Source organism: Gadus chalcogrammus, chromosome 16 (assembly GCF_026213295.1).
Source record: "Gadus chalcogrammus isolate NIFS_2021 chromosome 16, NIFS_Gcha_1.0, whole genome shotgun sequence".
Classification (NCBI taxonomy): Eukaryota; Metazoa; Chordata; class Actinopteri; order Gadiformes; family Gadidae; genus Gadus; species Gadus chalcogrammus.
Window position 1 is genome coordinate 4838710 of NC_079427.1, and position 25181 is coordinate 4863890.

Genomic DNA, 25181 nt, shown 5'->3' on the forward strand with positions numbered 1-25181 from the left:
GTCCTGTCATTGAAGAACTCATCATTAAATATACTGATAAAGAAAACTCAACAAACTAGGACATACAGGGAATGATTTCAGCTTTATCAAAAAGAGACAAAAACAAACAACAAAAACACAACATTGGCTGCTTAAAATATATCATTATCTTACATTCTACTTTGTACTATGACTAAAGGGAGGAATTGGGTTTGAACACACTGATTTCTTTGACACATGGGACAACAAACTGGAAATTCTGTTGGCAGGAACACGGGAGGGGAAGACATTTGCATAATCATAATAATTTGAATAGCAGAAGTTCTAATAAGGAAGTTTTGAGGTGCAGAAGGGTTCACCAAAACAGAATGTTAGCGGAAATGATTCCCCTAACATTAACTGTATGCAAAAATCTTAACGCCTAAAAAAAACAATACACAAATTTGTAAAACCAAATTGCAAATATATTAAATTACAAAAGAAAAAAGTTTGGAATATGGTGAAACACCTTGAATGATAAACAGTAAGAGAAGATTCTATGGAAAAACTAAAGTTGGTCGTCAGGGAGTGATATCTAGCAATAGGCAAACTGGACGTCTTTAAGAGAGCTCTCCATATCCCGGTGAACCTCTGCAGAATAACCCGCTGACCGTGTAGAAAACAATTAATGAAACTTAATTTGAACTGGAAAGATAGCGAACCTCTAATTTGTGGAAAATTACAATTTCAGTTGGATTATGCTGAAAATATTGTAATCGCCTATATGTTCCCATTAACAAATGGACAATGCTAATTTGGTAATGAGCCTACTAAGGTAGCATTATCGAGTTAGCATCATCGAGTTAGCACTATCGTGTTGGCGTCACCACGTTAGCAATCACTGCGTTCGAACTACCCCATTGGCGTCACTGAGTTAGACAGTGTCACTGCGTTAGCATCACAGAGTAAGCACTACTGAGATAGCATCACTGCATTAGCATCAACGAGTTAGTAGCGATCCATGCTTAGTCAGTGGATAAGTACCTGACCACCCATGGTAACATACAAAAAAGGTACATTAAGTGACACTTCTACCATTATTATTTCAGAAACTTTACTTATTATGATTCATCACATAGATTATAAAATATATCCAGTTTCCAATTGGTTTGTTCCAGCAACGACAGCAAACAGCCCTGTATTGCCATAAATGTAAACTACTCTCACATGATTAAACTCCTTTTACACATTCAAATCAGACCCTAAGCTCATCAGCCAGGGAGGAAGACAATTTACTCAGCGTAAGAGGAGCCTATTCGGAGGTGCCTCCCCCGTTTGCTTTCTGCACTCCGTGTGCGAGGAGCGGAACCCAACACCTCCGCCCTAGCCTAACGCGCCGTGTTTGGGTTAGCTTCGGGCCACTTGATCTTCAAACCCACCCGAAAGAAGCAACCCCCCCGACTCCCCCTCTCCGTGTTTCCTGCCTTCACCTCCCCAGCTGCATGTCTTTGAAGCAGCGATTGACTCAATGTTGACTTAGGTCAAAGGTCAACTCTTGAGCTCCGCCCGGGGGGGTCCGTGCCGCCGTGGTGCTGCTCAGAAGAGTCTCGGTCCAAACGGCGGTCTCTGCACAGGGCCGGTCAGTTTTTAAAGGCCCCGTAGCGGCTTGCTTTGCTGATGAAGTTCTTGAGGAGTTCGTGGTCCATGTCGGTGAAGGCCTGCGTCTGCGTCACCGCCGTCAGGTGGTTCACGCAGAACTTGAAGCAGAACTCCTCCAAGTCCTACAAAACCAAGAGCGCCAACCGGTAAGTGCCAAGAGCGCCACGGTTATCATGGTCACAAGATGATGTTCTCCCACTGTGCTCCCTGCGACCACGCCCGAGATGGGCGGGAACCATTCTCCCTACACAGCCCCATCGTCCGTGGGTCAGCTGCAGAAAGACCGTCTCATCTCACCGCCTTTACGGACTTCAAAAACCTTTCTGAAGGTTTTCGGAACGGAATCTGATTGTCGTCTTTGAACTTGAATCCTCCATTTTCATCGCTAGCTGTCCGTCTCTGTTCTGTGTCAGATTTTGCCCCTCATCGTGCGCTGCCTGGATAGTTAAAGTGCTACTAGCGAGGGGCAAGAGTAGGGGAGGGTCGCCGCGGCGGTGACATCATGGCTACGCTGACCTCTGACCCCCGTGTGTAAGAGGCTGTGAGCTTACCCGGGCCTCGTACTTGACGGCGGCCGACAGCAGCTTGACGGCGTTGTCCTCGGCGATGCCCCTCTTGATGGTTTCCTGACACAGCCGCTTCAGACGCGCCTCGCGGTAGTACGTGGCGAGGTCCAGCAATCCTGACGGGCACATCACGCATTAGAGACGCTGGCTCACTCCCAGCGTTCAAAGCCCAATTATCTATATCAAAATATGTTGGTGAACATATTTGGTAGACAGATAATTTTTTGTAATTGAATGTAAAGTGTCCGTGGGTCATGAAATAACCTGTTGGACCTGATGGAGAATAAAGAAACCTGAAACTACAGATGTCTTCGAAGAGCGACTGCACGCCGGTTCACACTTAAGAGTTTGTGCTGCCATCTCCTGGATGCGACGTGTAACAACCACAGTACCCTTTGCATAATGACAGACAGGAATCATCGGTCTGGAACTAACTGGCCCTCTAGGTGAGACGTTTATCAGTACACCCGGATCATGGGACCTTGATCAGAGCTGTTCCGTCGAGGATTACATCAAAGAGTAAAATTTCACCCAGCTATCAGTTCTTTGCTTTTAAAATAAGAACTCCTGAAATAAATATATGTAACATGGGTGATTATTATATACAAGACAGTCTTATTTAGGGTAAACTTTTCATAGTAAAAATTATAAAAAAAGGATGCAGAACAGTCTCAAAAGTATAATACCTGTTTAAAAGGTAATGTTTAGGGTTTAGTGTCTGGCGTGTGGCGTGTGTGCGCTTACCGATGGCGTCTTCGGGGGGCAGGTTGATGGCGTCTGTGTACAGGTATTCCAGGAAGGCGCGGTAAACCAGGTAGGAGAACTGGTGAATCTCAATGGCCGCCTCATCAGAGTCGTTCAGCAGAGCACGGAAATGCTCGCACCTGGCAGAGGGGCGAGACGGCAGAGTTTGGGCCTACGACGGGAGGGCTGTCCATGATGGATAGAGCGATGGAGACTTTGTGTATCTGACAGGACTTGTTCTTGGGGGACTGAGCGACACCACCTCTGAGATAACTTGCAATACATTAGACTCTTGCTTTTACTCAGTCCTCCATTAAAGACATGAATGTGATTTTGAAGTAGTGGTGAATAGTGGATAGGAGTAGAGCTGCAGAGTACAGTGAAACATTTATAGAATCCTATTTTGATTGAGCTACACAAAAATACCATTATCCCATTTAAACTGTCATCGATGTAGATAATTATAATAGACTATTTCGTGGAACAAGATGCAATGTGTTTTTGTTTTGCAGGGGAAGAGAGGATTTATCTACTTAAATTTCATTGTACGGCTTCTTCTCCATTGTCTCAAGCAGGCCCATAAATAAGTACAGAGCCCAGAGGTCAACACCAGGAAGCCCACGGAGATGTAAGACAATAGAGGACACATGGGCCACGTCTGTGAACCTTCAGAACACAATCGGACCCGCCACAGGAAACCCAGTCTAAAACAAGCAACATTCAAAAGGTATGCACACATCACATGGTGGGCGACTTTTTATTATTATTACTTTAAGCGCAGTATTCTCTCTACTGTGTGTGTAACTGTTTGTTTATCTATTCTTTTTTCTTTGACTCTGTATATCCTGTACGTATTGACTGTTGTGCTTATCTTGTTAAACTTGTGTAAATGTTTATATGTTTACAGGCCTCTGGTGAAATAGTAGATCTGGTTTCAATGGAGATTTTCTGTTTGAATAAGGATACATAGTCAATAGAAATGTGATAAAATTAAATTAAAAATAATCAGACGAAAACGGTTGAGGTATAAATATTTGTGCTAAACATTTTGCGTTTCAGGTTTCAACCACAGTGGATTAATGGAAGACCTATTCCATAAAACACGTTTACTTAAAAAAAAAAAATAAAAAAAAAAAAACTTGATTTATAAAGACGAACGATAAACGTGACACATGGACGAACCTGGCCTGACCTCACACCTGTGGTAATGTCAGTGTGCAAATGTGTGAAAATTGGGGATATGTGTATGGGGGCATTGGGGGAGGTGTGATAATGTTTGAACATTTCTGCGAGTAAGCCTGTGAGTATGTATGTTTAGGTGTCGGTGCGTGGTTAGAGTGTGTGTGTGTTTGTGTGTTTATGTAATCATGTAATGTGGGTCTGAATGTGTGTGTATGTATCTTAGTTTGTGTGTGCGAGCGTGTAGCGCGTATGTGTGCGAGCGTGTAAGCGCGCACGCGCGTGCGTGTGTAAGCGTGTTTGCGTGTGTGTAAGCGTGTTTGCGTGTGTGTGTGTGTGTAAGCGTGTTTGCGTGTGTGTGTGTGTGTAAGCGTGTTTGCGTGAGCGTGTGCAGCCAGCCTGGCTCCTTCCTCCTGCCGGCGAGGGGTGTCCGGATACAAGGGGTCTGAGCGTGTTCATAAAATGATGTCGAGGAGGAAGCTATATCTGGGTCTGTGCTGTGCAGGGACAGGAAACAGACGGTCGACTCACAGACAGATGTCCCTCAACAATACACACCAGTGCCAGAAACCCGTGCCATGTTCCAGTTGGTCCACTTCTGCCCTATATACTAGTGCACTATCACAGCTTTCAACAAGGTACTTTAAGATTATTATTTTTTTTACCTTTTTAAGACTATTATAAAAGTTATTCAGGACTTATTTCAGGTCTATACGGATAAATAAGTACAACGGATATAAAGGGAAAAACAGTCCTAAAATTACTTCCAAAGTATATATTTTTTTTCGCATTAGAACAGAAAAAGGTCTTTGCGAAGCCACAAGTTATTTGCAGTGACAGCATTATTAGTCAAAGAATAGTTTGAACGTCATGGATATCAGCTAATGTGACTTTGATTGCGACTACAGCTACTGTCCTGGCTGACGTAAACTTTCGCCCAACATAAGCACGAACAAGCCCTCTAAATTGTGTAATAATGCATGACGTCTTGTCCTTTCCACACTTGAAGGCTACAGCGATGTCAGAATCAGGGAACAGTGTTTTAAACTGCATGTCTTCATTGCTTTTTTTATGTCCGATGTTTACATTCCATGTGTATACCACATGGCGTCTAACACGGACAACTTGTTTATTTCACCGGTAAACATCACACTCATAGATTTCGGCCGCGTTTCTGAATCCCCCTATACGCGTTCCCTTAACAGTAGACTATACAGTGTCAACTCTATAGTGATTTGGAAAGAAGGGAACAAATGAGCCGAATCAAAACACATTCCCAGACTGGAGGTGAAACTCCCCAGCAGCCTTGTTAACAGAGGCTTCGCCACACGGCCAATAAACCCCATTTAGGCTTCAATCCCCAGACAAAGACCTCGCGCTGGTGCATTGGGTTCTGAGACCACTCGAGGGTCGCGGCTCCGGTACCTTATTTTGAGCAGAGCCTTGTGAACGTGGATGGACTTCCCGTCCACCATGAACTTGAGGTCTGAGATCTCGGGACTGTCAAACTCTCTCTTCAAGGACTGGGCCACCGTCAGGTAGTCGTCGCCGTCTGTAGTACGGTAACCACAACAAAGAGATCAACAACAACGAGACCCGAAAACCAACAAGGGTAACCGTTCTTATGCGTATTATGAATCAGAATATGCAGACCAAAGATACTATAATGGAGGATTCCATAAAATACAGAGACAGAGCGGCAAGAAAGACAGACAGAAAGGAAGGAAGACGACTGGAAAGACAGACTTCAGACAGCAGATGCATGCGCAGAACGTGGCCTGTTCAATCAAGGACACGACGGGTGCTGTATGAGGTCATAGGTCACCCACCAAAGGTCGTAATTTCTACGAGATAACATTAGGGTTAGGGTTGGGCAGGGTGGGGGCGCGGCCCGCTCTTACCTACTGTGAGCAGGTGCCAGGTGACGGCGGGCGTGGCGAAGCAGGCGAACACGTCGTCGGTGGAGCTGAAGTGGGTGAGGTGGGGGCTGGCCACGGCCTGGCTGCGGCACTGCCCCCACATCAGCACCTGGCCGCTCTGTGTCCGCGCCGCCGACGTGTGGCTGGTGTGGCACGCCGCCACCTCCACCATCCTGCAGGGATGGCACACAGACCGGCGCCCGCTGAGTGACGCGCGCACGCAGGGCGCAAGGCCCGGAGAGTCTGACCACCGAGAGAAGCTTTAGGACCGTCGGCTTAAAACCTCCAGAAGAAATCTCCCAAACAAGCTGTTTTTTTTTAATGTTTTACGAGCCACTAGGGCTGAGTATTGCGAGGTACCTCACAATTCAATTCAGTGAGATTCTTTAGGTCTTCATTCGATATCGATTCGATTTGATTCGATATTGACCCAATTGCTTCAATATCGATTCAATAATACGTGCAGATGACAAAAATACCTAAATATTATTTTGAATTAACCATTTCATAATGTATTCACCATTTCATAATGAGTTAACCATTTCATTGTGCTTTAACTAGCAAAAAGGGAATACACCGTTGTATAGTATTGTTCCTGAGCTAAACTTGCAGCATTAAAGTAATAATCATAATTTAAATGATTATTACTTTACTTTGTATTAAAAATGTAAAAAGGGCATGTACATTTAGGCATACTCGCTTCTAGATTACAATGACGGAGTATGCTTCTTTTTTTACAGAAATAATCAATAAAATAAAAAAAATCTGAATCTAAATAGAATCAAGAACAAATAAATTGCAGTGCATTGATGAACCGATATTTTTCCCCAGCCCTACGAGCCACACTGGTTCAATCCATCCACCATTTGTTGATGACAGGTGTTCATTTTGGAGTCATTTGCATGTGTACTTCCATGTGGACAACGAGAGCTTAGCTCCACAGACTCTTTTCTTTATCTCTCAAAAACTTTTTGCAACAGCAGAGAGAGAGCGCAGAGAGGGTTGAGGGTTGTACTGACGGGACAAACCAGTTCCCCATTGGAGGCAAATGTAATTGGCTGTCGTCCTTACTCAGGAACAGCTTTTTTTCCCCCCCAGGATAAAACTGATCCTGATTGTTATAAGTTCTGATAAATCGTGGATTTCAGTCCATGTGTTGGAAAAACACAATGCATACCTGATACACAGGACCGCCTCCATTTTCTTTACACGAGGTACTGGAAGCTGTTAAGCATTCTCCTCTTGGGGGACGGAGAAGGTACACCCGGCATTTCACAGCCCTCTGTGAACCAATGAGGAACGGTCCCTCGGGTGCCCGCCAGTTTGACCCCTCGTGACCCCTAATTAGACCCCGTGTGTGGGGGGGGGGGGGGAGGGTGGTACTACCAACCTCTCTTTCTCCGTGTTGATGAGAGTGGGCAGGGCCTGGTTGCTCTTGTTGCCCGTGCCCAGCTGGCCGTAGGAGTTGGCCCCCCACGAGTACACCATCCCCTCATCCGTCAGCGCCAGCGTGTGGGCGTAGCCGCACGCCACCTGTACACCGCGTCATCACACAAAATCAAAATCAGGGAACGCCTGAGCCCTGACCAAAGGCTAGGACCACCCTGGGATGGGTTATTGATAAAGCACTGTATGGAGTTATGCAACAATCTGGATCAAAACCAGGTTTTCATGCGTTGCCTCACGTCACAGGGCACACATCGGACCCACCGCACCGGGGTAGGAAAGAGGGGGGGGGCCGTAGCACTTATTCTGTCATCTGTGGATGCTAGGAGACTTCCGGAGCTACCTGGATGATGCTGGCCCCCTGGAGGGCAGCGATGCGACAGGGAGTCTGCTGGTTTCCGTTGTTTCCCAGCCCTAGCTGGCCGTTGCAGTTGTATCCCCAGCCGTAGATCTGCAGTCCCCAGGGGTCAAAGGTTAAAGGTTGAATAACTGCCTCGTAACAGAAAGATGGACATTTTGTTCATCCCCGTGGAGGAATTTTGGACTTAACAGTATAGGAAAAAAAAAAGAGTTAATAATAAATGAATGTAGAACAAAAGGGAACAAAGTTCACTACATTAATGTTCTACTACATATAACGTGATGGTGTTTGTCTTCCACAGATAATCTGACCCTTAAAAGGGAGACAATTAACACTAAACTCAACCAGTGTTTTGATGCCACCCAACAGCAGTGCAATCGCTAGTTCTCATTGGTCCAAAAAAAGCAAGTGACTTCACTTGGCCAATCAGAAAACACGAGCCGAGGAGGACTTTTGCCTATTGTGCTGCTGTCCAGCCCCACACTGGTGCGTCATTTCAACAACAACAACAACCCGCGCTACTCATTTATGAAGAGACCCAGTGTTCTTATGTCCTCCAAACTTCCCAATCCAAACAGGAGGTAAACGTCACCTCGCCGTTGTCCAGCACCGCCATGGAGCACAGCTGTCCGCAGCCAATGTTCACCACCACCTTGTTCTGCAGACAGCTGCTCACCCGCCGCGGCGTCGGCTGGTTGGCCGTGGACCCCGAGCCCACCTGGCCCGAGTTGTTGTAGCCCCACGCAAACACCTGGTTTAAACAGGAGAGGGGGACACAAACACCTGGTTTAAATAGGAGAGAGGGACACAAACACCTGGTTTAAACAGGAGAGGGGGACACAAACACCTGGTTTAAACAGGAGAGAGGGACACAAACACCTGGTTTAAACAGGAGAGGGGGACACAAACACCTGGTTTAAACAGGAGAGAGGGACACAAAGACCTGGTTTAAACAGGAGAGAGAGACACAAACACCTGGTTTAAACAGGAGAGAGAGACACAAACACCTGGTTTAAACAGGAGAGGGGGACACAAACACCTGTTTTAAACAGGAGAGGGGGACTCAAACACCTGGTTTAAACAGGAGAGGGGGACACAAACACCTGGTTTAAACAGGAGAGGGGGACACAAACACCTGGTTTAAACAGGAGAGGGGGACACAAACACCTGGTTTAAACAGGAGAGAGGGACACAAACACCTGGTTTACACAGGAGAGGGGGACACAAACACCTGGTTTAAACAGGAGAGAGAGACACAAACACCTGGTTTAAACAGGAGAGAGAGACACAAACACCTGGTTTAAACAGGCGAGAGGGACTCAAACACCTGGTTTAAACAGGAGAGAGGGACGCAAACACCTGGTTTAAACAGGCGAGAGGGACACAAACACCTGGGTGTCACATGATACACAAGTTCGGAGCAGAAAGGTTTCCATCTCCGGCATCCCCAGCTGCATGAAAAAGTATTCTTGAGGCCTGTAAGCCCTACCTGCTCCCTAACACACACCAACACACTACTACATGCTACTATACATTGACCAGTCCGCTCTTCATAAATATTCATTGTAGGTAGCATTGGTATTCTGATAAAAAAAAGCATGAACCGGTCCTCAGCATCTTTGAGTTATGTTTCTTTTTTTTTAATCTTAATCCACAATAGGTTCGATCCATCATTATATCTCATATATACCCGGAGCAATGGATAAGGGGCGAAAGAGTGACATGCCTCTCCGTCGGTGGTGAGGGCGATGGTGTGGTGGGAGCCGCAGGCCACCTCCATCACCTTCTTGTTGAGGAGGTTGGTGGAGACCAGGGCCGGTATCAGCCCGTGGTTGGTGGTCCCGTTGCCCAGCTGGCTGTAGCCATTGTGACCCCAGGCAAACACCTCCCCATCTGTATGGGGGGAGAGGAGCTTGATACACCAGGTTGGCAAGGTGGTTGTGGTTAACGTAGTGTAGTGTTACACAGTGGCGGATCTTCCATTAGGCAAACCTAGGCAAGTGCCTAGGGCCCCAACCAAAAAAAAAAAACTGAAAAAAAAAATATATATATCTGAAACTGATTTTACTGTGGAGAGTTGAGTGGCAGTGCACTATGGGTTTATTGCGATTCTAAGAGTATTGGGATGGTTATTTGTTTTGTGTACGTGTTTCAAAAATGAGGGCCCCATGTCTATATTTTGCCTAGGGCCCCAAAATGGCTAGATCCGCCCCTGGTGTTACACTATATATTACACTTAGATTAGGATAGTGTGGTGTGTCTTTCTAACATTGAAGTACGGATCAAACTCTGGTCGGAACAGGGGATTCCTAAAAGTGTACAATCAAAAATATATACATCCGAAAAACATTGACATATATATTTTTAAAAGGCAATAAATAACATACAATCAGTGGACAGGTCCGAAAAAACACTACGCTAGACCCCTGCTCACTAAACCTCAAGTCAGGAGGACCCTAGCCGGGCCGACCGGCCGCATACCCGAGGTGGCGAGCACCACATGGGGTCCTGTGCCGTAGCTGAGCGACACAATCTTCTTCCCACAGAGGATATCGATCCTGCGGGGCTCGATGGTGCTCTGCACGTCCCCCAGCCCCAAGCAGCCGCTGCAGTTGGTTCCCAGAGCGAACACCTGTGGGTAACATGACAACCAAGCCAGGACCCATGTTAACATCACTGGGGGAGTTATGGCCAGTTCAGGGAGTAGCTGTAGGGGGGACGGAGGTGAGGAGGTGGGGGAGAGGGCGCCATTGACGTGGGTGGGTCACATGGGAATAACATGCTACTCCCTAGAGGCCTCCGCCCAAAACACCTTTTTTTCTTTTTTGGATTGAAAGCCTAGAGTTGAAACAGGTGGTTCACTTATGATTTAAAACCCAACAGTAGCTTGACCCGAGGGACAGTAGGACGATGACTGGAACTGATGCGCTTCTTATTGAGACAGACTATATGATATCCTTCCCTTTACAAACCCCAGAGCTACAAAACAATCAGACATGGAAGTAAGTAATTTGCATACATATTTCCCAGTGTTAATCAGTACGCTGGTAAGGACATTATGTAGGCTCTACAAAACAGGTGCACGCACACAAACAAACACGCATCACCGACACACAATTAAAGATGAATTATTAATTATTTTAAATCCGGAGTAAGACTATTAATTTAACTCCGTTATGATTTTTTTAATTCATATTGTAGTGCAGTCAATATATACATTTGGTCTTCCATAGAACATCTGAGAGTTAAGTATCAGTTATATTAAATGTTGTTATTCTTAAGGAGTTGTTATAAGCCTGTTTACACAACACTACGGCGAGGTTAACGTTGGCCAGACGAAAACAGCCACACACTCCAGGTTGCGTTCGGATGAGAACAGGGCCTGCCCAGGTATTAGCCTACATGGCTAAATATATCCCTTATATCTTCTTAGCCGTGTGCCTGGGGGAGTGACAGACACTGCACCACTAAACAGGAGCACTGTGTTATGTCTTATGCATTCAAATGACTCTGTAGTCCTTTGGCAGAGGCCTTGATCCAAAGTGACTTACAGGGAATTTTAAGGAGCAGGTAGGGGTTAGGGAATCTCCCTCAGGGATTCCTTAGCAAGGATCACTTCAAACGTTGGGGTTCAAACCCATAACCTTTAGGCCGGGAGTCATCCTTACCACTATAATAACCTGCCCTATTCATGAATTATGATGAATTATTAAACTTCTACTTTCCATCCCGTCTCCCCATCCCATCCCCCCCCCAACCACCATGTGATGTCATCTTGTAGAGACAAAGTGGATAATGATGTCAGTGGTGGTTACCTCGTCGTTAACGGTGACGTAGAGAGCTTCATTTGCGGCACTCCCGTAGACACATGCCTGCCGGATTAGCCGGAGCTCCTCGGGAGGAAGGAGGGCAAACACGGGCCACTTCCCCACGTCCAGCATGCTACACGGCTAACACACACACACACACACACACACACACACACACACACACACACACAGTGGTCAAAGGTTGAGCAAAAACAACATTATGACAGCATGCATTCACGAGCATAGCACTGACTCATTTCTAGTGACTCCTTCCCTGCATCTGTGCAGTGAAATGTAGCGGGATTTAATACATCTGCAGGCATGATGCTATATTAATGTAGACTGGGTAGCCTCGCCCATTCTACCGGCGATTTGAGTTCGCCCTGCAGAAGGAGCTGGCTTTTCCCCTTGGCGCGCTATTGGCTGGTTTAACACAAGGACGACAGGGACGCGACGGCAAGCAGCTAATTGCGTAGTCATTTGAGTCATTTGAACTAGGCCCATTGATCACGCCTCCCGTGCTGAAGAAAATGACAGCAGCTTCCCCAGACCCACGTGAAATCTACGATTGAGCTTGGTCTAGCAATAGCCAGGCTAATATTATTGATTTATTCAGTGGCGGTTCTACGTCCAGTTACGCCCCGGGCAAGACTTCCTCCAAGGGGTTTGTATCAGGACCCTACAGACTTCAGTGGGGGTTTAATTCCGTCTGTGATTTGGCGCCACCCACAAATATGGCGCCCCGGGCGGCTGCCTGGTTTGCCCGTGCCTAAAACCGCCACTGGATTTATTACTCCACTTGCTCACTCGAGTTTCAATTCATCATTTTGACAAACAAACAATGAAATAGCCCATCTGATCTGTATGAGCATGTATATGTAGGATTTGTGCAGTGTGCTGTATGTAAAATACTGCAAAATAGCTCGTAAAAATAGAACCAAGCAATAAACATTTTAGATTGTCATTCCCTACAGCTTAAAATAAGCGTGCCTTGAATTTCTGGTTGGATCGTTGTGTGCATTAGCCCCATAAAGGCCACTGATCTAGAACTCCTCCTCAATGGTCCCCACCACTACCTCCCAAGGCAGGGGAGTGGAGTTGCTGCTTGTACGGACTGTCGAGAGGGAATCGAGAGGGACACTCATCAGCCTGCCATGGAATGCGATCCATGGCACTGCAGTGAAACCCACTGGTCATGCATTTATTCTCGCTCTCTCATTCTTAAGACCATGACAGGTTCTTTGACCCGCTTATAACAGTACAAGAAGGAAGCTCTATCCTTCATGCATTACTTTTTTTATTTGAAACACCAACTAATTCAGATTAAACAGTCTCATTATTTATAAATTGCCATCTCTGCATGAAAGGTTTAGTCTAGATACATCAGCACGAACATTCAAGGCACTAATAGGGGGAGGACCAGCTATTAGCAGCTATTATCAACTAGCCAACATAACATCAATTAAGTAGGCTGAACTGTTCGTCATGCAGCAAATAAAAATAATGGGAAAAGGCAATGGCTTGCTGGCATCCAAGACACAGTGAACATGATGTGTATCAGCCCTAAATTGTACTTGCATTACTCATTCATTATGCGTGTCATGGTAGAAATACAGAAAAAGTTGGGGGCTGAACTAGGACCCTAGACTTCATTCGTATCCAGATTCCCTTCCACCACACCCTAGTGGTCTGGTAGGAAAGAACCGCCCCAAATCCGGTTTGGATAATTCAGTACGACACGTTTAAAAAGAAACAATATTATATAATGTTATAACTATGATGAACATAATATGATGTCGATAGATAGCAGAGAGGAAATGAAACTTGGTTCTTACAAATCCAACCCACAATCTAACTGCACGTACTTAAGGTATATTTATCATTCAACACTACATATTTGCCAAAAGCTGCCAAATAAACAAAATATCCTTTAGTAATGGCCCAGATAACTCAATCAATCAATTAACGAGCGCAAAACAGACTGCAACATGAAAAACTATCACTACCTTGTTGTGGTAAGTAACTAACTCGTTATCCTTACCTTGTTGTTGCTGATCTTCAATTATATCGAGGGTGATTTAACATTGACCTTATCGTTCTTGATCTTGTCATGGTCCGGTTGAACAACGTTTGTGGTTAAATCATCTCAGCCGTGTTGAGTGTGAGCTTCATTTGTGTTGTCAAGCTAACTCGAGTGACTGATGCAGACTAGAGCTAGCCCCCCAGAGCTAGCTCAAGCTAATGCTGCGTTCATGTAATCAGGGAAATTTCCCCGCTCTAGAAATTCCAATTCAGGACGTAATTTGTTGGGAATACAACATGTATCTCAGAGGGAGAGACCACCAGTTACCCGTATATTTTTGCCTGCTCTTCACTATTCACTATTCACCACCGAGCAGAAAATATACATCAAAAATAAGTTATTAACCAGTCAGAGGTGGGTTATTATAGTATGACTGGAAAGCAGCATAGCCATCGAGTCCTTGCGTACGCATCGTCCGGGCGAAAATTGCGTGTGGGCTATGCTCGGCTGCGATGGTACCCAGATTATTTTAAAGACAGTAGCTGTGTTCGAAATCGTTCCCTATCATGGATGTAGTGCACTAAATAGGGTGCACGCCATTTTCTAGGGTGTTCAAATTCTCAGTGGTCCACTATATAAGGCACTATATAGTGGACTTAAAATAGGGTACATACGATGTTCCCTACATGTTACTCCCGTATACCACAATGCAATGCGGTTGTATTTTTCCAGGGGAGAAGAAGAAGCCGAATAACCGCGAAAACGAATACATTTAATGATGGAGTCTCCGGCTTTCGTTTAGAAATGTCAACAATTTATTTGGGATTTAACATAGAATATTTAACATTCAAAATTAATTAAACAAGGAAATGTAACATTCAACATCAATACAACCTCCAGCTTTCGTCGTGAGTGCCCGGTTTGTTTACTTGATGTGGGCGCATCTGTCTGCGTCACACAAATACCCGGCGCATTTACTGACGCAAATGACGTTTAGAAATGTTCAGCGTAGTGTCCGAATTCTCGTTCCTTATTCCCTATATAGTGCACTATATCATGTACACTATATAGGGAATAGGGAACGAGTGTATAGGGAACGATTTCGAACACAGCTAGTGAAGTATTAATTTCCGTCCGTCCGGACCGACAGACTCCATTCGGCGCCGTGGCCTGCGTCAAAAAGTTGAGAAATGTTAAACTTTTCAGGCAACAGCGGATCCGTCAGCCAATCAGATCGTGGAACCTTTTGCAAATACACTCCACGTGTCTGCTGGATCGATTTTGCAATAACAAGCAGGAAGAGCAGGGAAAATCAGGCGGTCACATATTTTTCAAGAAATGTGGAATGATAGGATTGTTTTTAGACACCTGTTGTTTGTGTCATCTTTTGTATTTTTATCCACAAATTGGCTTTGTAGCGGAAGTCATTTGATTGGCTGCAGTATGCGTCTACAAAAACTAGTCCCCTATATGTCAGACACGCCCCCGGTCATCCGTCGACGGACGTATGTAGTGTGAAGACAGACAGACAGACAGACAGACAGACAGACAGACAGACAGACAGACAGACAGACGGACGGACGGACGGACGGACAGACAGACAGATATAGATATTGGAAATTGTTAGTAATATAACAAATATTCCAGGAATGAGTGTGACGGTTACATCTGTGCGCAGGTCCTAGTGAATAGAATGAGAACTATGCAGTAATTACTTGTGGCCACTTGGGGGAGCCAAAATAATATAGCCACTGTACGCTCACCTGACGGACGCCACTATTTGTTCATCGTACTCGTTGATTAGAATAAAACAACTTTAAAGGGTCTCTTTTTTGTTTTACATATTTAACTAATTCAGTTATTCTGATTCTGTGGCCACTATTATGGAAGAAAATCTGTGCCATCGGATTTTGAAAATGAAATGCCATTGAATTCTAAGAACTGAATATTTAAAAAATTCAACTTAAATATTTCCAACGTCCCCAAATTCAATATGCAAAATTCAGCTGCAAAATTCAATATATGAAAATTCAGTGTTAACATCCGGGGACCCAAGGAAGAGCAATCGATCCTAGATGCTAGATCGCGGTCAAGCAAGGAGAGCGGGGAATAAGAGCGTCACTAGCTGGTTCTTTCTTTCTTGGTACAAACGTTAATTCTAAACAGCATTTTACACCATAGCCTATAATAAGAAATGCTCAAAGGTAAATCAACGTCATTAAACACTGACTGTAGCTTTTTTTTGTGGGGAGAGAAGCAACAGTGGTGGACCTTGCTGATGGCCTAACCATTAAATCGGTCTGCAAAATGCTAATCTATCAAATCAAATCAAATGTATTTAAGAACATTTAATAACAAGGTGAGTGTGTGTGTGTGTGTGTGTGTGTGTGTGTGTGTGTGTGTGTGTGTGTGTGTGTGTGTGTGTGTGTGTGTGTGTGTGTGGGGGGTCTTATGTCTTATTTATGTTTTGTTATAATGCACACTGCTTTTTGTTATTTTTACTGCAGTATGAAAAAAACGATGAACTAATGAACTGTATGTGAAGTGTGTGTGTGTGTGTGTGTGTGTGTGTGTGTGTGTGTGTGTGTGTGTGTGTGTGTGTGTGTGTGTGTGTGTGTGTGTGTGTGTGTGTGATTGCAGTGACTTGGGTGGATTTAGGCCTACATGCAGCGTAAGGGTTGTAGTGGGTCAAGGAGAGAATTCAATGCCTTTTTATTTTCAAAATCCGATGGCACAGATATAGCCTACTTCCATACATTTGAATCATGGTAAAATGGAGGTACAATAGATGGATGGCCATACACTGTATAAATTGTACATTCTGAAACATAATTCATATCTACATGTTGAAAGTAAAGCGTACATATACTTTTTCTATTTTTTATTTGCCTAAATTATATGTATATTTCTGTTTTATATATTTATTTACATATTTTCCCATGTATTTTATTTTCGATGTTATATACATTCAGCAGAGAAACTAAAGAATAGGGATATAATGTGTATCTGTTTCTTGATCCCCTCGAAATGACTCATCTCCATGGATTTCTCTTTCAATAAATACGTCTGAAATAATAAAGTAAAATCAGGGAACATCCATAACTAAATACATCCTATGAACTATTCCCTGTTGGCTCCTTGGCCTCCCTACCGATGGCCCATAGATATGTCCCGTGGATGTATGTCCCTTGCATGGGATGTATGTCCCTACCATGGGATGCGTGCCACTATCATGTGCTGTCCATAGTCCATAATACATCCATGATGTATTACTATGCCCGATCACCTACTTGCGCACTGAAGACGGAAATCCTGTCACTCGTAGTCTTGGAAGTAATCATGATCTGTTGTGACGCGCATGCGCAGGTGCAAGTCTTGTAAGCGATGGCGACATTCCAGCCTTTTCTGCTCGGAGCTGGCTTGGATGGAAAGTTACTCGATAAAACTGGAACAACAGTCACCGTTGAGACACCATCCCCACTCGGTCACTAGAGGCATTACTTTCGCTGGCTTTAGTCGAGGTTGTTATATATTTTTCAGGGGGGTCGGTCTATCTATCTGATGAGAGTGTGCGACGTCGTGAAGAGGAAGAAGAAGCTCATCTTAGCATTAGCGGGTTAGCTTTAGCATGTGACATTTAGCCTTCTGTGGTGTTTAGGTTAGGCTATCCCTCTCAGGTTGTGCTAAACAAGTCACTCCTTAAACCCCACTACCGATCACTCTTTCTGGGATAAAGTGTCCTCGGTTCCTACCCTTTGTGAGAGCCAGTGAGGAGCGCTGCAGACTGAGTAAGTACACAGCTCACTGCTATGTACACTCCTACATAGCTCTACCAGCTGTCTATAATGTTTACCTTTATCAACCACTCTATTTCGTTTTTAATAGGGATATATTTTCCGTATGTTTGTTGTGTTTTATATGTGTTTTATATCCATATATTCTTATATGTATATCTATTTTTAAATCTATTTATCTTATGTATTATTATTATTATTATTATTATTATTACTATCTTTGTTGAATTCCTATTACATTCCAAACCGTAAGCGACATTTTTGTCTTAATTCCTCCCAGTGAGCGCCCTATTCATGACAGGTTAAAGGTAGAGTCTTATCTGTCAATATATGTCAAGCATTCCGTTGTTGAAAGTGTTAAGAAGTGATTGAAAACTTCTCACTTAATTGACAGAAAGTTGCTCTTACAAGACAAACGCAGATTTGTCTAAAGAAGAAGGCCCAATGTGCAGTATTGGCCAGTGTATCGTCATTAAATAAAATCTGATAAGAATTGTATGTTCAAGAATAATTTATTCCATCAAATTATGGTGACTGGCGTGGACAGGCTATACAATAAACAATACGTAATCTAGCCTGCTGCAAACTTTATTCCTGGTTATTTTAGTAGTACATATTCTACCTTGCTCTGCATTTTGGCTGGATTCAAACTCTGGGTGGCTTAAACACACCTGCAGAGTAAATATTTGAAACGCAAGATATCAGATGGCTGTCAAGACTGGTAGACGGTTGAGGACATTATAATTAGTTCATTGTCGGAGCTGGCCATTTTCTTGTGTCGTGCTTCTTTTGTGTAATTATTTTATGCGACTACATGAAAGACTAATAACCATGAAGACAGATTGAAGTGACAATCACTGTCAAAATAACAAAATTGTTTTCATGATCATTTTTAATAATGCATACATATAAACCTAAGTGTATTGTAATATCATCTTTGGACACTTGATGGATAAGCCCTTGTTGAAATACATACGTTTTACTTAAAACACTAGAATAGTTGGTGACACTAAAGACAATATATATTTATTACCTGGGTAAAAAAAGAGAACAAAGTGTCACTTACCATCATCATTTCTAAATCTCTGTGGTAATTCCCCTTCACACCAAAACCGAAAAACATCTGTGTTTCATGTTGTCATTTGCACTTTTAGTCACATACAAATTCGCTGTGCAGTGAGAGGTGCTGTCTTTTAATACTCCACATAGAGCAAAACAATTCAAGTTATTTAGCTTCAATGAATAAGGATTTTTATGGAAGTTTGTTCCTTCAGCCACATGTGAGTATACCAAAAATATTATTTGTTCACTAACGACTTTGAATTTACCAAATGTTAATGATGGATATTTTGGTAACAGCTTTGATAATATCATGGGAATTTGAGTAGAAATTCCAAGGTGTTCAGTAACCCGATACGTTACTTAACACCCGTGAGACTCCTCTTTGTTGTAAAGAATTACAGTAAACTCAGCTGTATCTCAGAATGCATGTTTATCTCCGAAACGAATGTGTATATCATCCTGTAAAGAATTGGCCCGTATTACATGGTTTCTCACCAGACCCACTTGTTTTTCTTAACAAGAGCACCTGCGTTGTTAATTCTACAACGGTGTGTCCCAACTAACACCTGTTTCTCTCGAGCAACTCTTTTCCATATCCTAAACCACTTGTGGCTACCCTTGGCCCGAGATGAATGGCGGTATTGTTTTGTGATTAAAGTGAGCTGTTTAGTGACTGGCTGTCTCCATGGGCCTTAAGGTAATGGCAAGAGAAGAGCTCTGCTCCACTGGCCTCCTCCAAATGCATCATAAAACACCATGCTAATCTCCCACTGTGCTCCCCCTCGCTAACTGCACTTCAGTCCAGTTCATTGACCACCGTGCTGTAAACTGACTTTGTCTAAGCCCAAAGAGGGGAGTGGCTAAAGCTAGCAGATAAGCCAGATCACAGCCTGACTCCGGAGCGCATGCGCTACCTCCTAATTACCTCAAAGACACGTGTGCCATTTCTCCCTCGCTCACTGCCCTCCCTCTATCGCCTTCTCTGTATGTCACTGCCTCTTTCTTGCTCTGTATTTCTCTTCCATCGCTCTCGCGCACTTGGTCTCTCCGGTGTCGATCAATCTGTCTCCGTTCTTTCTCTCTGTCTCTCTCTTCCTCTCTTACATCATTCTCTCTCTCTCTCTCTCTCTCTCTCTCTCTCTCTCTCTCTCTCTGTCCCTCCCTCTCGGTTTTCAAAGTAACCTCATCATAGATCTCTGAAGAGACTGTGGTCATGGGGGCTGATGTATTCACCCAGCCGTTTAATGTCCATCTTTGGGCCGTGGCGTTAGACCCACACACCGATCCCGTCATTGGGCCCTACACGGGGAGCTGCTTCTGCTGCTGCTTCTACTGCTGCTTGAGAAAGGGCCGGATGACATTTTCTTGACAATCATTCTGAGTTTAGTCCATTTCCACCCAGCCACGTTCCTCTCCTCCTGCAGGCCCTGTCGCTCCCAATAGTGTAAAACAATCAACACCATGCCTTCAGCACATCGCCTGTAGCCTCTTTATTTCCCTCTGCCTCTCTTTTTAAGTGAGATGAATGGCTGAACCAATCATCTGTGGAGCGGGGTCATTCGTCTTCTCCCACACCTCATTTCTTCAGGCGGTATAACATCAGCTCATCTCCGTCTGTTGATGCATTGCTTTGGGGATGACGATTGATTAGTCAGAAACATAGACTGAACTGTTGAACTCAGTATGAGTTCCTATGTCATACTGGAGCATTTAGTGCACTGGGTCCACCTGATCCCATAACGTAGACGGGTGCTGTTAATAATAAAACCAAACCACTACACAGCACGGCAAATGTTGTTGTGCATAGCTAGATGCTAACGATTTTCAAATTGTTCACTTTAACAACACATAATAAAGGAGCTTGGCACATGTTTTTCTGGGTGGACCATTAATTAGTGAATATAAAACATTTCAAACAGTACAGAGTATAGCACAGAGTGTAGCCTACTACTTCCTGCTTCACCAGAAACCGTCTCGGTTGCAGGTTTAAATGGCCCTACGACAGAAGTTGCATAACTCATAAAATGGTGCCCAGGGAAAAACATCTGTAGCAGGAGCACTAATGCCAAATGGATTGTACCCGGGAATTGATGCACTATGTAATATCCCTAATTTCCCATCATGCCATACAAAATCAGAAAGTGCCAGCATGTGCAAGAAAACAAAACGCATGGCAAACCGCATTGGACGAGATTATTTCCCTTTGACAATTCACATTCCATTCCAAAATGAAAAATACATTATTTTGCACTGGCTGTTATATTTGACTATAGCTTTGCACTCCACAGAGATGTGGTCATGGTTACAGATAGATTATATACTGTACTTGCCTCCATTAGCTTGACTAATGTCCTAGCCAATACCAATAGATCCACATTGATCTATGATTATTCTGTCTGTAATTAAATTGAACGTTATATTCTCTCTGCGGCTTAGAGTTATATCAGGGTTCCCAGTGGCCTAAGAATCAGCAAAACTAATTACAGCCATTGCAAACAAATATCTGTTAGGTTAAAATACCTATTCTCCCCCAACAGTTTTTTTGAATGCATCATGAGTTCCACCGATCATCCATAATAGGGATGGGCAACGATCGTCGAATAGTCGGAGTCACGCAGAAAATTGATTAATGAATGTGACTATCGTTATTTATTACACGGTTCTTCTCAATGCTGTTGAACGCTCCGTTTACTTGCATGGGCCTTCACAACTTCCGGTGGTGAATACTTTTTTGACTTTTTTTTTCTGTCGTAGCACTCCGCAAGTAGTCCGGTAACTTATCAACCCCCGGCGTCCTCGGTTGCTAAGCGACGTCAACCTCTTTGGCTGACTATTTTTCTGCTGATCAACACTACGAATGCTGGTAACAAATAAATTGTGAAAAGACACACCATGTGAAGTTATTTTTTTGACCATAGTTTCCATATGCTAAAGATGTGTCTATTTCACCGTATTTCACAGGCTTTAGCGCATGTAGCCTATATACCTAAGCCCACGTTGAAATAATTTTGATGTTGAAGGTTGATGGCGCAGTTGTTGAAATAAACAGATCGATTTCCTACAAATCATAAAAGCCTCCCCCTGTGTCATTGTGTGTGTGTATATACGAGGCGCGTGCGTAGGCCGTTCTTGATTGACTGTATTTCGAATATTATTCGAATACTTCTCAGCGAATATCTAATAGAATTTTTGCCAAAAATGCACATCCCTAATGCATACGTTGTTGCAATTTGTCCAATAAATAAGTGGGAAGTCTGCATGCACCATGCAGATGTACAGGATACAATTTATATTTTTTTGTAAATTATTTGTGCAATTTATATGGATTGCAATGCAGTATCTGCATTTATTCAGGCAGAAGCTGCAAGCTGAAAATTACTTGAAATAAGTGAATGTACTTATTATTGCTAATATTGTATGTGTTTCACGTACAACAGTAGTATTTAGGAGAGGCGTAGATGCTGTATGACTGTTAGGTACATAATACATGCACCTCTCTGTATTTAATACTTAATCCCCTTTGTACAAGTAGTTTCTACAATTTGTAAAAGGGAAGGGAATCAGAAGGGACCTCACAATAAGTTATAAAACGGAGCTTATACGATAACTAATAGGATTCTTTAAACACAAATATTCGATAATACAGTGCGATTTCATATTTTATGGGATTTAAAGTTTTTAGCTTGGTGTTCTCCAGGTCTGGAGTACTTTTATTTATATGAACGGATGGAACAGAACAAAGTGGATGGAAGTCGACTATTGGCAGATAATACACCATTTATATTCCTAGTGCTAACCCGTGTACCTGTGTTCCAGGAGTTCCTGCTCGGTGGTGTGAATGAGGGAGGCATGGCAGACCATACCCCACCTCTGGAGTCCGGCCAGCTTCTCAGCCCTGATCACCCCCTGCTGGGGTCCCCACCACCGCCTGCCATGGTAAACGGAGAGGGCCCTCAACAGGTACGGCCTCTTGCGTGCCAAAAAGTGTACCGTCATGTTAGGGTGATGGACGTTCCGCTTCCTTTTTTCTGCTTCATTTTCTGGTTTGTTGATGATATAATCTTTAGCATCAACTCCACTTCATTGAGTTCACCAAATGTCACCGAACAAGGGAAGAGGGACCGATTCAGAAGCATACCTTCAGGAAATGGCACCGTAGGCGTTTATGCTGAGGTTTGATTCATCCTTGAGGCCGTGTCCACACCACAATGGATAAATGTGAAAACAATATATTTGTGCAAAGAGTTTTTCCGTTATGCCACTTTAACTGGCTAGGCTGGTCTGAATCACCATTATGTCATCATTTTCAGAGATGTAAGATTTGATTGTGTATACCGCGGCGTTGCACAATTTATGAACCCAGCCTTTTCCATTTCAATAACCGTTGGAAACTGTTTTCAGTGATGGAAAATGACGTTTGAAGTTTTTGCTGAATGCCAAACTCTGAGAAAATAAATAGCTCATACATTCATCCGGTGTACCGTGGACATGGCCAATAAAGACTCAGGATGTGTCGTGCTTTTGAGCAGCATCCATAATAGTGGTGACTTAGAAAGTGTCCATTGGGACAAGATAATGGGGAACCATTTTATTGAGTCAGCAGCTGTATTTGCTTCTACGGTGTATCACTTTGATTTGACTCACAACGATGTTCGTACATGATTTCAAGGAAATTTTAATTTGCGTCGCATACACGCTGGTTCGGGAGTACTTACAGGTAATGTGGCTGTCCAAATGCTTCCAGTGTGACATATTGTCTGGGCAGTGGCTTAATCAGCAGGGGAAATCTAAAACCATTAGCTGCTTGCTGGTTCCAAAACAAAACAAGCCATCCATGGTAGATTCAAATAATAATTGTTGACACACTTTTGCTGGCTTGATGATCTATAATTTTTTTGCATCGTATTGACGTTCTACCGTGCATTAAGATGTATTCTAAACGATGTAACGCATTTGGGCCTATACAATAGAGAACCAGGCAAAAAAACGACTAAGCACAACTGGAGAGATAGCAACCTGCTACCTAACTATCCCCAAATAAAACATCAATAGTGAAATATACAGTACAGTATAAAAAACTGAAACTGATGCATTAATTTGGTCTTAATGGTTTCAAAGCACAAATACCCACCAGAAGGTGGCGCTCCCGAGGCGACTGCCTGTATGGCCTATGCCTTTAGCCGGCCCTGAGAGCTCATAATCCCAGGTGTGTGGGCATGTTCCCTTTGCCCCTGAGAAGTACTCGGTTCATCAAGACATTAATGCATTTGTCCAGACCGCCCAGCACCGGGTACTGTGTTGTTGGATGCTGAGGAAGTCTGGATGCTCTCTATGATTAAGTGGATATGATCCGATGTCAGACGGAGAAGTCCTGACATGTCTGTCGCTGTGATGGTCATCAGTGAGTCGGGCCTAAGTGTGCGTGTGGACCTGTGGACCTGTTAAGATAAGACCTGCTAATATTAGCTCTGGCCCCATTAAACTGGCCTTTCTAGCCTGTTTTTTTTTTTTTTTTTACAGTGGAAAAACCCCAGGTTGAGGAAGGCTTTGTTCCGCACAAAATCAGATTTGGCTTGTTTTGTTGGCTGGCCTGTGAGGCGGCTATTCCTGTGGAATTCGGTTACCTTGCTTCGTTCCCCTGTGGTTACCTGGTTACCCATTGTGAGGTTGTGTGTTTGGAAGAATGTGGCGATGTGATATCGACCACAATACTGCGTCTGTGGTTTGATATACTGCTGTACATTGGGGTTCCAACTGTACAGGTGCCGTATAGTTGTTATAGAACCGCATTACAAGTACAACCCAGTTACAAAACAAACGCAACAAAAGACCACTTTGGTATCAAGTTCATAATATTTAAATGGTCTTTATCTCTGCTTGATAAAATCGGGTGTTCTGGCATTTCACAGAGATAAGATATCGTTAAGTACTTGTTGCATAATAAAATGTCTGCTCTCAAATGCGGGTAAAATAAAAGAAGTGTATTTACATTTGGGGCATTTAGCAGACGCTTTTATCCAAAGCGACGTGTACACATATAACCCTTAAAAATGATGTCTCCACGTTTGCTTGAGGTGCGTATTTCAGGTCGGGCAGAACGGTTGTTCTCTCCTTGACCGTGGATTGCAGTGTTGTTTTGGTGCTGTCTGGGATTTGCATTGCTGTGGGTTTCATTAACCTTTCAGCTACTGCCTATTTGTGCATGGGAAAGCAGGGCTGTGAAGAAGCCTCTTCCTGACAGCAGTGTAATGAGAGATTTGTTGAGCTCTGAAAGGCAGATATGGCGTCAGAGAGGGGTTGGGTTACCGTGTTTGTGACTGTGTGTGTCTTTGTGTGTGTTTCCCCGAAAGTGTTAAAATACATATTTTCAAAGAAGTCTACTGACGGTTGATCCTATTCCCCGCAGTGAATAAGCACCCTATTTTGTTATTGTTACTTGGGTTACTTGTCTTGAATATGAATTTACAACGACCTTTCGCTTTTTTTTTTTTTACTGCCAAAAAGTTGACGCTGACAACATACAACAGTGATGTGGTATATGAAAGGAGCCACACACCGTGGGATGATACTGAGCTTAACTCTCACGCAGATAGCAGAATAAACCGCTGCTCCGACGGAGCCCGATGCTTCCACCCACACCGTAGCGTTATGCTGAGATGCC

General features: G+C 43.7%; 2 protein-coding genes across 6 annotated transcripts in view; one reads left to right on the plus strand and one right to left on the minus strand.

Moving 5' to 3' along the window:
• Positions 1-38: 38 nt before the first annotated feature.
• On the minus strand, positions 39-17418 carry rcbtb2 (regulator of chromosome condensation (RCC1) and BTB (POZ) domain containing protein 2). Of its 4 annotated transcripts, none has more exons than XM_056611357.1 (12): positions 16955-17410; positions 11648-11782; positions 10314-10464; positions 9559-9725; positions 8425-8583; positions 7815-7922; positions 7416-7558; positions 6008-6198; positions 5532-5658; positions 2928-3067; positions 2169-2299; positions 39-1739 (listed from the first exon to the last, which is right to left on the minus strand). In XM_056611357.1, exons 1-12 carry the CDS (start codon positions 17003-17005, stop codon positions 1599-1601), a joined length of 1644 nt encoding a protein of 547 aa, XP_056467332.1. In that variant the 5' UTR covers positions 17006-17410; the 3' UTR covers positions 39-1598. The 4 variants fall into 4 exon arrangements, with proteins under 4 accessions (XP_056467332.1, XP_056467334.1, XP_056467333.1 ...); XM_056611359.1 differs by lacking the exon at positions 16955-17410 and adding an exon at positions 13683-14795 and having other exon boundaries at positions 11648-11774; XM_056611358.1 differs by lacking the exon at positions 16955-17410 and adding an exon at positions 13683-14792.
• fndc3a (fibronectin type III domain containing 3A) overlaps positions 16993-25181 on the plus strand; it is a 68809-nt gene continuing 60620 nt past the window's right edge. Inside the window, exons 1-2 of one of the 2 annotated variants that reach the window (XM_056611355.1) lie at positions 16993-17452; positions 22337-22480. In XM_056611355.1, coding sequence (XP_056467330.1) covers positions 22370-22480 — 111 coding nt within the window. In that variant the 5' untranslated portion in view covers positions 16993-17452; positions 22337-22369. The other variant, XM_056611354.1, reaches the window with a different exon arrangement.